The 13,464-nt window shown below is 42.6% G+C and overlaps 1 protein-coding gene across 1 annotated transcript in view; it reads left to right on the top strand.

Annotated features, from left to right (window-relative positions):
• Positions 1 to 822: 822 nt before the first annotated feature.
• The window catches only part of LOC104578755 (collagen and calcium-binding EGF domain-containing protein 1), a 95,931-nt gene continuing 83,289 nt past the window's right edge, over positions 823 to 13,464 (top strand). The window contains exons 1-2 of the mRNA XM_010226324.2: positions 823 to 944; positions 1,055 to 1,135. Of these exons, the coding sequence (XP_010224626.2) occupies positions 850 to 944; positions 1,055 to 1,135 (176 nt within the window). The 5' untranslated portion in view covers positions 823 to 849. The remainder of the gene's footprint in view (positions 945 to 1,054; positions 1,136 to 13,464) is intronic.

Below are 13,464 nucleotides of genomic sequence, written 5' to 3'. Positions count from 1 at the left end.
CCACTGATGTTACTTTTTATATCTGTTTTTTGGTTTTGTTTTTTTTGGGGGAGACTTCTTTTGGCTGTAAAATGAGGCTATTTATAATATATGTGAAAGTGCTGATAAGGCTAAATCACAGACCTTTAATTCTCCCAACCCTTTCATGTTTATAGGGGGTTACGTTCTGATTGGAACCACAGTGCTGGCTGAACACTTTGCAAAAGCTCTGTCTCTTTGCAGGTTTGTTCTCTTGCTCCCAGACAGCTTCTCCATGAGAACAGGATATGATCCAACGAGTCAGACCTGATGCACTACTTTATCAAAGTCCGTTGTCGTCGATATCCTTTTTATGAATGGCAGGGAAGTGGCAGCTGAACACAAGGGTAAACAACAGCCGCCGCACGGGGCTTTGAACTGCTCCGTTCCTTTGGGAAAGAGATATCAGATAAAGCCGAATCTGGAAAGCATCAGTGCTGGTGCACCCAGAGCCGCTTGTCACACAGAGGTTTAGAACCTTTCCCTTTCCACCGCTTTCTGCCCTGCGCTGCCCTCCGGCACCTTTCCCCCCTGAGGGGGGTGCAGGGCCTGCCCTGCACATCTGCCGCGGCTCCGGCACATCTGGATATGTCACCCACCGCAGCACGCCCGCCTGTCCCGGGGCACGTTCCCCTCTTTCCCCCCCCCGCCCTGGGCCCAGTGCCATGCCCGGCGCCCCAGGCCACATGTGCCGGCACATCTGGGCGGGCGCGGCCCCTCCCCGCGGGCACATCTGGCGGGGGGCGGGCGGGCGGAGCGGCGGCCGGCGCAGCCCCCGCCGCCGGCCGGGGCGGGCAGAGCCGGCGCGGCGCGCACGGCAGAGGCGGCCCGATGGGGCGGCCGGCCCGCAGCCTGGCCCCGCTCCTGCTGCTCCTGGCGCTGGCGCACGCCTGGACCTACCGGCACGAGCCTCAGGACAGCGACAGGTGGGTGCCCCCCGCGCCGCCCCGGCCCTGCTCTTCCCGCCACCCGCCAACACCTTTTTTTCTTTCTTTTTCTTTATTTCTTTCCCCTTCCCCGTTTCGCTCTCTCGCAGGGAGGTTTGCTCCGAGAACAAAATCGCCACCACCCGGTACCCGTGCCTGAAGCCCACGGGCGAGCTCACCACCTGCTTCAGGTGAGTGCTACGATGTGGTGGGCCGGGAGGGACACCCGCGTGGCCGCGGCTCTGGCTGCGGAGACAGGGGATACGGGCGGTTGCAGCTGGGTCTGGGGCTGTGTCTGCTCCCAGGGAGGGCTCCCCTGTCCTGCTGTGACTTTCACTCGAGTGCAGTGTTTTAGCGACCAGACTGCAAGTGTCACCTCGACAAAGGCATTGCTGGGGAGGGCGTGCATATTTGTAGTTGCTTCATTTGGACTGTCCCTTACTCTTTTGGTCACTGAGCTGGATGGACACATCCAGGAGCATGTCAGGGCTGAGGGTGCTGCGTTTATAGCGTAATCAGTGAAACCCGCTGCAATGATCCTACCCAGGAGACGTTTACTTTTGGGTGAGTGAATCATATATTCAGAATGTGTAACTTCTTCAACTACCAGCTCGGAGGGAGAATTCAGCATAGGCCTCTCAAACTGAGACAGATGAATCCAGCCCTGAGTTTTCATTTTTCAGCTGTGTACTTGAGAAATATAATCTGTTTTTGGGAAGAATTTTAAAGCTGTTTTAATGGTGACAAATGCCCCAGAATGCTCGACAGGAGATGTGCTTTTTGAGAAATGCACACAAAGAACAAGCACACACGTATCACTTTACTGATGTGCTCTGATTATTCCCATCCCCAAAAGACATGTTTAATCGATGGTGGTTGCTCCTCGGGAGAGGTGACCTTATGGAAGCAGCTGTGCTCTGGGTGCATATGCACACAGGCATGTGCACGAAGCCGCTGTGTATACCAGAAAATGTGATAAAGCACATGGGTGGTCATGGAAAGTGTTACGGAAATCAACAAATGAGAGACATTTAAAAGCTGGTTTTAACTGAGAGATACTTAAAGGCTGGTCCTTTTCTCTTCTTCCTCCCCCCGGCTTTTCACCCCTCACTTCTACTAGGGAAATTTTGTTTCTATTCCCTGTGCTTTCTGCCTGGCATAAACACTTAAGCAGTTTGAAGACTCGGTGCTGCAGGGTGCTTCTTTACTCCCTGCGTGGGCACCTGGGAAGTCCCAAATGTGCCATCCGGGTCTCAGCAGAGGGAGCTCCCTGCAAAGGACTCTTGGAGACTAGGGACCTTCCTGGCTTGCTAAGTCTTGCTCTCCCTCTGCTTTCCTGTGAAGGCGGGCAGGTTTGGGGCAGCTCTGTTGCATGCAGGAGCACTCGGCATGCTTTGGAGGGAGGTAGTGTGTGAGGCTCAGAGAGAAGGGGATGCTCTTGGAGGACTCCCCATGCTGCCACTGATCTGGAAGCAGGGCGGACAAAGCTGCTCTGAGAGGAAGCAGAGAGTTACTGAAGGAGAAGGGCAGGAGTGGAAGGAGCCACACAAAGACAGTGCACGTGTGGCCTCCCTGTGAGCTTCATCCTCACTGCTGCGTGTCCCCAGGTCTGTCCTGGCAAAGTGCTCGTGCTCTGTGTGCAATGGCTGAAAACTCTTTAGGCTCTGCTGGCTGTCAGGAGTCACCATGCTAAGCAGGCAGGAGTCTGTGCAGCTGCCAAGTCCCTCTTACACCTTCTTTAATCCTCGCAGAGGTACTGCTGGCTTTTGGGCTCTGAATCCACTGGACTTTTCCTCCTCTCCGGCTCTCCCCATTCCCTGCTCTGAAGCAGCATTAACCATCATGGTGTGCAAGTTAGGGTCTCCAAATCAGAGGGCTTCCTTCTCCATCTGGGTTTTTAGGGCGAGATTTTGAAATGCTGCCTATAACTGTGATTGGGAGGACTTGATTTAAAAAGACAAAATCCATTTCATTGTACTAGTGTGACTTTAAGGGCTAGGAATCCGTGAGACTTGTGGTGCCGTTTTGAGAGCGGAGACTAAAGCTGGGGTGAGGAGCACCACCGTCATGGGCCGCAGCTCTGCAAGGACAAGATGTGGCTCGCCGAGCTCAACGGGCACTGACTTCGTGCAGGGAAGGTGTCCGTGCTGCAAACACGCCCTCTGAGATCCGTGATGCTCTGTGAGGGACCAGCTGCAGGCACCTGTCGTGACAAGGCTGAGGGTGACGAGCATCCCCACTGGTGGCCCGATGACCCTCCAGCAGACACAGGAGCCTAACCCCTGCAGGACACGTCTGCTTTGCGTCAGGGATGTTTCTAGGCTGGTGTTGAGCATGGGGTCAGAAAGCACGTGCGGTTATTGGCCATGCCTGCGATGTCTCGAGGTGGGTTGTGCTTCACAGGGTGCTAAGGTACTTTGGGGTCCAATTTCCAAGTTTGGAATGACGGCAAACATTTTGAAAACCTCAGACGTAAGGGAAACTCGAAAGGACTTAAACTCAAAAGGTTTAGAAAATGTTCACTTTACATTCCCAAAAACTTAATTTCAGAACTCTACTAATTACTCTTAAAAAAATTATTTATTTTTCTAGTATGTTTTTGCACTATTTTAGTGCAAAATTTTTGCTGATAGTTATACAAAAATAGTACTTGAAATGCACAGTTGGAGATAGTTATATAAGATACTTAATATCAACTGCTATTTAGTCCTAGCACACACTTCTAGTTTACTTTTAGGCCAAAATGCCTTTTTGTGTAGAAGGGAAATGATTTGACACAGTCTTTATATGATGTCATCATCTGCCAGGCATAGGGTAATACACACTGCACCTACTGATATGCTGTGCAAGTATGCAAATGAAAAAGGAATACATTTAATCTCTGATATCAAAATTCCTAAACTAAATAGTTTTTCCAAAACATAAATTCTTGGTTGAAGACAATTTCATCCTTTTTTTCCCCTCCTGCTGAAAATCAGCATGTTTGCAGAATGCTACAATAAAAATAGCATCTCTTAATAACAAAAAAATATTTCTTGAAATTTTTTTTAGCAGATTTACTCATAAATAAAGATGAGCCAAAAGCAGGGCCAAGTCAAGAGCAGGGCCAAGCACTGAAAATATATTGGCTTTTTTCCCTGTGGTCATAGCAACCTTGTACATAATTAGATGTATTTTTCCTTTTTGAATGTGTGCAGTCTGGCCCTTGGCTTCATTTGATTTGTATTTTTTTAGATGTCCTCTCTATTTATTTTCATAAGAGTACAGAGGAACAGATACAAAAAGAAGTTGGAGCTTGTACAGTATCTTTTCAGTGCAAATCTTATTTAAACTCTTGTATATAAAAGTGTGTATAGGTATGGGGAATGAGTTGTGGTGATTTAAGACTGTAACAGTGTTGTAAGATTTTCAATTCTCACTACATGCAAAATTCCAGTTGAAACAGATGAAATCTGGGCCGCGTGCAAGGCAGCATCAGGCCCCAATTATGTGTTTCTGCCCTCTCAGCTGTTTGAAAGTCATTAACCTGCTTAACTCCTTCAAATGGACTTTTAAACAGTTTGTTGGCATGTTAGATGAATTTGTTGAAGTTTTCTTCAGTGCTTCCATGTGTGTTGCATGGCTTGTATTTAATAACTTGTTTTTGTACATCTTAGTAATAGCCCTATTGCGTTACAGATCGGCGCTCCATTAATTTACTCTGTAAAAGGACATGGTACCAAAGGATGCTGCTGCTAGTGTGTAGGGAGTGATACGGGATGACCCCAATTGGATTGATCTGTCTACTTGGTGATGACCATGGGTACTCCATGAGACCAGTGGCAGTAGGCAGCCCCTAAGTGTCCCTTCCAAGGGTAGGAAACCCAGTCTGTAATCTAATCTGGTATAATCAAGTCAGGAAGCAGCCACAAATTTACCTATTGGGGATGCCCATGTTTTTTTAAAAAACACTGACAAAACCTGATCACACCATGAGCTGCTATATATTGGGAGGGATAAATGAGAAATCAATGAGAGATCAGATATTAATTATGGTAACTATGTTTCTGTTTGTCAGGCACAAGACATAGGGAGATTGGAGCATGAAACAGATGTGAAAATAAGGGTGTTTGTTTCCACACCATATGTAAATCCTTTGCGCAGTAGATAAATATTCTTGTAAGGTGATTTGAAATAAATAGTTTTGCTCCTTTTGAGGATTTTTTGACAAGGGTAAAGAGCTAAATGAATAAAACCAGAATGCATAAGAGGATAGTGCCCCGTGCCTGACTGATCCTTGCGCTGAATTGGGCGGATGGAGCCTTGAATCTGGATCTATGCATCGCGGGTGAATACTCTAGCTACTGTCTTAGCTAGCAAACAGGGTTTCTTTTTTTCTTTTCTTTGACCTAGACTATTAGTCTAATTCCTTCTCAATTTGCAAGTACTATTGAGTTACCTAAACAGCACCTTTGCATGTGGTTTAGAGTGTTGTTTGGTGGTGTTTGGCAGAACCATCCTTAATTGTGATTACTCCTTTAAAAGACAAGATATTGCATATGCAAATAAAGGCTGTATTCTGGGGTTCAAACTACGCTTCAGGTTTTTAATTTTGCCATCAAAGTTTACATTACATTTCATAACAAAAAGACAATTTAAATGCATCACAGAAGATGTATATGTACACTTATACCCTACTTAATTCTGATGCTAACCAGAGATCACATGCCTCAAAAAGGATTTCTTTTTACTCTATTGAATGCTGATATTACTGGTGGAGACGATTGTTTTTATAGACTGTATCATTTTGCACATTCTTAAAAGATAAAAGTAATTGCAAGTTTGAGTGTAGCTGTTTCACAAAGAGCAGCACTTTCACTAATACGCCCTTGGGGACCATGCTCAGTTCTTGGTTCCCAGATACTCAAAGGGCGTGTTGTGGAGCTTTTCAACTGAAAAAAAAAAGAAAAAAAGAAGATATTATATACAATTTTGGAGTTTTCAGCTGGCGTAAGCAAAGATGACACAATGTCATCTCCAGAAGTTTTGTTTTAGAGATTTCTTTTATTGATGCTGTTGTTTTTCTTATCCAAAGTTTTACTGATGGTTTTATTTTTAATGGAATTGAAATAACCCTGGCTGACATCATAATGTAATAGTTATAAACACAAAATTTATCTGATTAGAGCAAAGGGGATCTTAATCTCCAGTTATCTTGCTGCGAAATGTACTGCATGCTGGGGTTTTGCTGAAAATTTAAGAGCGGATAAGATTTTGTATTCTGTTTTGTTTTTAGAAAAGTAAACATATACAACAGCTGTAATTTCACAGCTGCCAAGAGAGTTTCTTTATGTTTCCACAAACTAATAATTCTTCCTTTGTATGTGATTTAATAGTGAAGTGCCATGAGCTGCTAAGCCTATGGATCCCTCAGAGTAGCATCAGCACCTCTAGCGTGCCCATGTGCACTGTCAATGCCCCTAAAAGGAGCTATGTTACTCAGCAATCGGACTGAAAATGAAGAGTGTCAGAGCTTCTTCTACTATCCTATTTGTCCCATGAGATTTTGAACTCTGTATCAAAGCATCACCACAAGTAATAGTGCAGAATCTACTAAATTTCAGTGAGGTTAGGAACACCTAGGTCAGCTAAGATCGTATATACAGTATGGATTAAAATATAGATTTTAGTGTCTTGAGAATAGCCTCATGCAGCAAAGTGCAGTAGTGCTGTGGATGTACTGCGCAGTACAGACTGTTTGCCCCGAAATGAACCAGTGTAATTAACGATCTTTCAGACTATTGCATAATTACTGAGAGTGGCAAACTGAGTTAGAATTGCTACAATTAAATGCTGAGGTCTGGCAAATAGTTGTTCATCTAGTCTGGAAGTTTTTGATGTTTGCATCAAAGCAGTTTGGAGACTTTTAAAATTGGCAGTCATGAGTTCTATGATAAGTAAGTGCCCTCCTCAGTGGTTTGATCGATAATGAAATCCAGGTGCATTACATTATGGTTTCCATCTACAAAATATAGGGTTAAATACGAACTGACTTTCCAGGGCATTTTGTCTAATGCAGAGACTCCAGACAAACAAAATAGTAGCCCCAGGGCCTCCTGTGGTTGATACAAAATATGTAATAAAAATAGGCTGCCAAAGGGAACTTGACTTTGTATATGCTCCCTAAGGTCGGGTGCTTTGTCCTTAAAAATGTGATTGCCGTCCCTCTTGCAAAAAACACAACATTATTAATGCTCATGTTTCCACTTCCATCGTGATAGAGCAGCACTGACTGGAGCACTTCGTACCAACTGCAGTTAGACAGACAAAACAGAAAAGCAAGGGATGGAAAGGTAAAGATATGGAGCAGGAAGGAAGAAAAAGGAAAGAATAAGGGGCTAGAACAGGCAGAAGACTACCAAAGACACAGAAAAAGAAAAATTTCATCTAACTAGTGCTTTCACGGGCCAATGATAAAAGGGGAGTAATGATTTCCCAAACAACTGTAATTTAAATGTTTCCAGCTTTTGCCTATTTAAGCAGAACCCTGACAAACAAAACATCAGCCAAGCACAAATAAACAAACAAATACACCCCAGGGAAGGAGCCTGTTCCCCCACCTCGACTTTGAGCTGGGCTGCGGGAGCTGCCATGTCTGCCCTTGGGAGCCTCCCTTTCCTCGGGTTAGAAAATCACTCTTCCCATCAGTAAAGTGAGGGGTATATGAGGGCAGGGAAGACATACGATGGGCTGACTTTTTTAATTGCCTGCTCAGTCTTCACCCAGTTCTGCTGGCCTTTGCCCACTGTGATACCACAAACTTGCTGAAAAGTAATTTTAGGTGAAATACTTGACCTGCACTTGGAAAAATAGATGAGGTTTTCTAGAAATCGCAGATGACATGGGATTGCCCCTATGCTGCTGTAAAGGCTGTTGTCCAGTAGGAAAAGCATGCAAAGGGCAGGTTTTCCAAGACTTTTGCTGTGCTAGCGGAGCACTTGCTGTGCGTGTGCAACCAGATCCCCCCAAGCAGATATGGTGGGCTTACCCTGTATGCCCTATTCTGTTGCTTTACAGATGTGCAGAGGGACTTTACCTGGTTCCAGAATGCACTTACTGTTGCAATGTGTGATTTTTTTTTTTTTTTTTCCACTGAGACTGTGCTGGGTACTTCCAGCCTTGAGGTTTGGTTTTGCTTTGTTTTTGGCTCCAGCACTGAGTCCCGAGGGGACTTCTCTCTGAATATGTGAATCATTGCCGAGTGCTCCAATGGCAGCGTCATTTTGGCTGGTGCTGATGGGGGTCAGAGAACCGCGCTGAGCTCATTTTGTGTTAAGCCGATGGCAGGAGAAGGTCAGCTCTGCTTATGTGCACTCGTGTTGCTCATGTCTCTTACAGACAGTTTATGGGTCACTCCAATGTTCCATCTTTAAAATTCACACTCATAAGGACTGGGCCTGCAGCCCATGGAAATGGAGTTGAACTTTTAATTTACAATAAAAACCTCCCCCAGCACTGTGCTTAGAACTATTTTATCCCTCTGTTGTCCATTTTCTGTTCCTTGGTTTCAGTTTGCAAACTAATGGTGGCTTGTTTTATAAACTAACAGTAGCAAATGTCATTCTATTGCTGTATTTTGGCTTTTCTTCCGGGCTGTTCCAATTATAAGCAAAAACAATGGAGAGCAGAATCCATACAGAGCGCACTGCGTTCCTCACTGGCATGGGAAAAGAAAGCAGTTCATCTGAATCTCCTCAAGGGCAGTTCTGGTTAACAATTGAAGGGAAACACAGTTTTAGTTGCAGACAGTAATCTCAGAGCTTAGTTGTGTTTGGAAAATCCTTCTTGCTTGAAGAGTGTTTTCCATCAGGTTGCATTGCTGATTCTGGTTCAAAAAATGAAGTACAGCCCATATGGTATTTAGGTTGCATCCAGTTATTAAAAACATGTACTTTAGGTTTTTTGCTGTTGTTCTTATTGTTAAATTTAATTTCCAGCCACATCCAATTTAATTGATGTTTCATAACAGAATTTAATTAAAGTGTAATGTATGTTGACCGTATATCTCTGTGTTAATATTAGCAGCCATTCTATAGTAAATGCACGTCAATGAGAATTGTTCCTCTTTCCTTTTCAAATAGGCTGTGAGTTAAAGGCAGTGCATACACAATGCTTTAAGTGGGCAAGAAAGGCAAAATCAAAGCAATATTCTGAATTTTTAAAAGGGTTGTTCTTAGGGAATGAATAGGCTTATTATACGTCAAAGGCAAGTTACATTAGGGAGAGAGCTTGAAGTCTTATAGGACAATATTCCTGTGGACTAGCAAGTGTATAAAGAACAATAGTCTTTCTATAGAGAAGCTAGTGGTGCTTTGCTACCAGTGTGAAACTATAGTGTTTGTGTCAGGTTTATAGTCTCATTACCCTCCCCTCAAGGGTGAAGGCTGACAACCTAATTCTCTTTTAACAAGGCATATAAGTCCAAAAAGTTGGACTTGGTGGAGTCTTCAAAATGGCTGAGGAAATATATTACATGTTCCAGGATTTTTTTCTAAATAATGGGAAAAACTCACAATTAAAACATTTGGGAAGGTACCCCCAAAAGCTCAAAATTCTTTACATAAGACAGTGACATGATCACATGCATTATTTCATTGCAAACTTCCTGCTCAGAGCTCTGATGTCTCAGTGGAATGTTAGTATCTTTATGATCGCATTCAACACATTTAATATATTGTAAATCTGACATCTTGGCTATTCAACAAGATGTTATTATCATATCCAGTTTTCATTATAGAGTTTATTATCACAGCTATAGCAAAGAAAGCAGTATTGTTTCTTAAATATGGTGCTCTGGAATTCTGATAAAGCCCTTAGTTTAAAGCTTATTGCCTCTGAGAGTTAACATGATTTGTAATTCAAACAAAAAGAGCTGAAAGGCAAATTATTTTATCTTTATAATATATAGTATTTCTGGGACAAGGAGAAAATAGATTAAAATTGGGATGAGGATCTTTGGTAGATCTCAGTGATTCAGAAGTGGAGAGTGACTGAAACCAAGCATCAGTAATGCTACTTTTTTTGTAAATGCTTGACCCTAGCAGAGGATACATGCTTTTAACTGTAGATTCTGAACTCAGGAGAAGGGCACAATGGGCTAGACAGGGTACTTGTTGTCTCAGACTGTAACTTCGGTAGTGCCTTCAATGTTAACTTGTCAATGTGCTACAAAATATGTGGGTTATACGGAAAATTGTGCATAATGCGTAAATAGATGCAGAAACATTGCTGTTTTGCTGACTAATAGATCTTGATAAAAATTGCTCATTTTTTTTTCCTTATTCCAAAGCAGATATACTTCTAGACTCCACTAGAGTTTTTACTCATCAAAAGCCTTAAAATGTATTTTCAGAGAACGGTTTATTTAATTATTTAATTGTTTAAATTTCAAAATTGATAAATATGGAAGGCTATAAAAGGCTATAAAAATGGTGTATTTTTCTCTTTTAGGGATTTTCATAGAAAAAATATAATTTCAAGCTTTTTGAATTTATGATAAGGAAATTTAAAAATGGAATATACATAAATAATGGTGAATATGGTCCAGTTTTTCATCCTGCTTGACTTCCAGTTTGTGTGATATCAAAACAGTTAGAATATATTTAAAGTGTTGCTTTTGAAAGGGTTTCCCTGCTCACTCTCGCCTTTCCTTCTTCTGGACCAAAACCACAAAATTTGTGATGGTGGGGAGAAGGAGGGGACATCACATTCTTCAGTTTTTGGATCTACTTTTTAAGAGTCCAGGCTTTGTGAGCTCTCTGTGTGGTTAGTGGGGAGAGAGGGAATGAGAACTTTTAGGCCAAGTTAACACTTTCTTCTTAGGTTTAAAACTTCTTGTGGAGAATGCAGAATTTCCCTGGGATATAACTTGAATATGCAGTCTGTCCTCATTAAAGATTTTCTAAAGAAAGAATGCATAAATATATTTAAAATATGTTTGTAGAACTGACTTCTTGATTTTTCTTAAAAGCTCACTTGTGTTAAAGGATTGCATTTTTTGGTCTCTTGGATGTCACTTTAAGATGAATAAGAACAGAATGGCAGAGGTCTGCACTTCCCTAGCTCTACTCACTTCATTTGGATTTAGGCCAAATTGCTTCAGTTTTGGAATTCCCTCCTATATTTTCTTAACATTCCATGAAAAAAAAAGAGCAGAAAAAGTGGTTAAAGCAAATTGAATGCATCTTACCAATGAAGCAAGTTCTGTGGCCAACAAACTCAGCTTGAAAACCCAAATGGTGCCTTCTCTGTGCTGTTTCTTGTCCTTTGAGTAGCCATTTTGTTAAGCACACCTGGAAGGGGTCCTCTTTCTGGTCCCCTTCCAGATCTACATCAGTGGAGGCACCATGGTGACCAATATTGTTTAACCGTAGGATGGTCTTGAAGGAGTTAAGCTGTAGTTTGAGATATTGGACTAAATTTCTGTGCTCCCCAATAAGCCATGTCATGCTGGTTTCTGCCTGCAGTTGTTTGTTAAAGTGTACTATGGGATAATGCAGTCCTGGTTGACAAGTTAACCATGATTCAGCAATGTGCCCTTGTGGCCAAGGCAGCCAATAGGATCCTAGGATCCTGGCCTGCATCAGGAGGAGCATTGCCAGCAGGTTGAGGGAGGGGATCCTCCCCCTCTACTCAATTCTGGTGAGGCCGCACCGGGAGTATAGTGTGTGGTTCTGGGCTCCCCAGTACAAGAAGGACACTGAGCTTCTAAAGAGTGTCCGACGTAGAGCCACGAAAATGATTAAGAGACTGGAGCACCCATCTTATGAGAATAGACTAAGCAAGTTGGACCTGTTTAGTCTGCAGAAGAGAAGACTGAGAGGTGATTTGATCAATATGTTCAAGTACCTGAGGGGTGATTGTAGGGAAGATGGGGCCAGGCTCTTCTCGGTGGTGGCCGGTGACAGGACGAGGGGTAATGGGTGTTAGTTGAAATATTGGAAGTTTAATGTCCATATGAGGAAGAACTTCTTTACTGTGGGGGTGCCCTGTGTTCCAGAGCCCTGGAACAGGCTGCCCAGAGAGGTTGTGGAGTCTCCTTTGGGGGTTGTGGGTCTTCAAAACCCACCTGGATGCCACCTTGTGCCACGTCCCTGCTTGAGCAGGGGTTGGACTGGATGATCTCTAGAAGTCCCTTCCAACCTTAACCATTCTTTGATTCTGTGATAATGGTATTGGCTAGATCATCACCTATAAAATGGAGAAAAAATACTTCTTGTTGCCTCACAGAAAAAAATAAATTGATAACTTATCCCACAGATACAATGTTCCTGTTATAGCAGACAAGGTCCCTGTAAATTGAATTTTCAAATAACTTGCTAGACTTCGTTTACTTATGGTGATTTACGGTCATGCCAATTCAACAAGCTGCTACTGTTTGAGATAAGAAGAAAAAATCCTTCCCTTTTAACTACAGTTTTTCATCTCCACTCTGAGAAACAAATTAGATTTCTGTCATGTTTTCTTATGTTGCAAAAATATCCAGAGTATTTCCACAGTGGGAGTAAGTTAATGGTACATCACTGGAAAAACTCCAATGAAAATAGTTGTGGTGGAGTGAAAAAAAAAGAAGCTGAAAACAAGTAGTCAGGAGAAAGAATGGCTAACACGTACACATATATTTATTTACACATATATTTATTTTCATTTGCAATATGTACTGCTGGGTATTTTTAAGCACCAGGAAAAATCAACATCAAACATTTCCATTGACCTTAGAGCCATTACAGTTATAAGCTGTTCCAATGAAAAGAAAATTGTTCCAAGAAATTCTCCTTAAGGAGTTAACAAAAGACTTAACACTTGACATATATATTCAGGATGGAAGTAAAGAGGGAATTTTCCTGTGTTCACATTCCTCCTAATATTAGCACTGAAAACCCTGGATATACTCCATATTGTAGAATCTGGTACTTTGCTCTGTGGGGCTTCTCTTTTGGAAGAAAGAATCAAAACAACTGTAGCAGCCCTTCCATTAAATGCCATCTTGACCTTGACTCCTGGAAGTACAGTGACCCAGGGAATTAAAAATTACTCCGAGTGTTTATTACTGAAATCTTGTCTCAGTTGCTAGAGGACTAGCCAACTTAAAAGATTCAGTATCCTGCATATTAAAATGGGATATATATTGGAAGAAGTTGCAAACCAGCATGAAAGAAAGTCTGTACAGTGTCATGCTCATGAGATACACACACTTGGTATTTGTGGGCAGGGCCTGAGGAGCATGAGTTTCAAAAGCAGTCCTAATCAAGTACTTCATCCCTGAGTTCCCTTGCTTTCTCACTGAGGCTGTTGTGTATAAGAGCACGAACATAAATCCTTAATCATCCCAAGCTGCTTTGTAATTATGACGAAAAGAAGGAAAGTCTTCCAGAATGTGAGTCTGGAAGAGGAAGTCAAATGTGAAAATGACTTTGCTGTTGCTGGATCTCAAAATCTGAAGGAAAAGCTACTTTACTTTTTTTTTTTTTCCTTTGAGATA

The sequence above is a fragment of the Tinamus guttatus genome, unplaced genomic scaffold (assembly GCF_059628265.1).
Source record: "Tinamus guttatus ecotype Peru unplaced genomic scaffold, ASM5962826v1 Tinamus_guttatus_pri_ptg000606l, whole genome shotgun sequence".
NCBI lineage: Eukaryota > Metazoa > Chordata > Aves > Tinamiformes > Tinamidae > Tinamus > Tinamus guttatus.
This window is presented reverse-complemented; position numbering and strand designations above follow the sequence as displayed.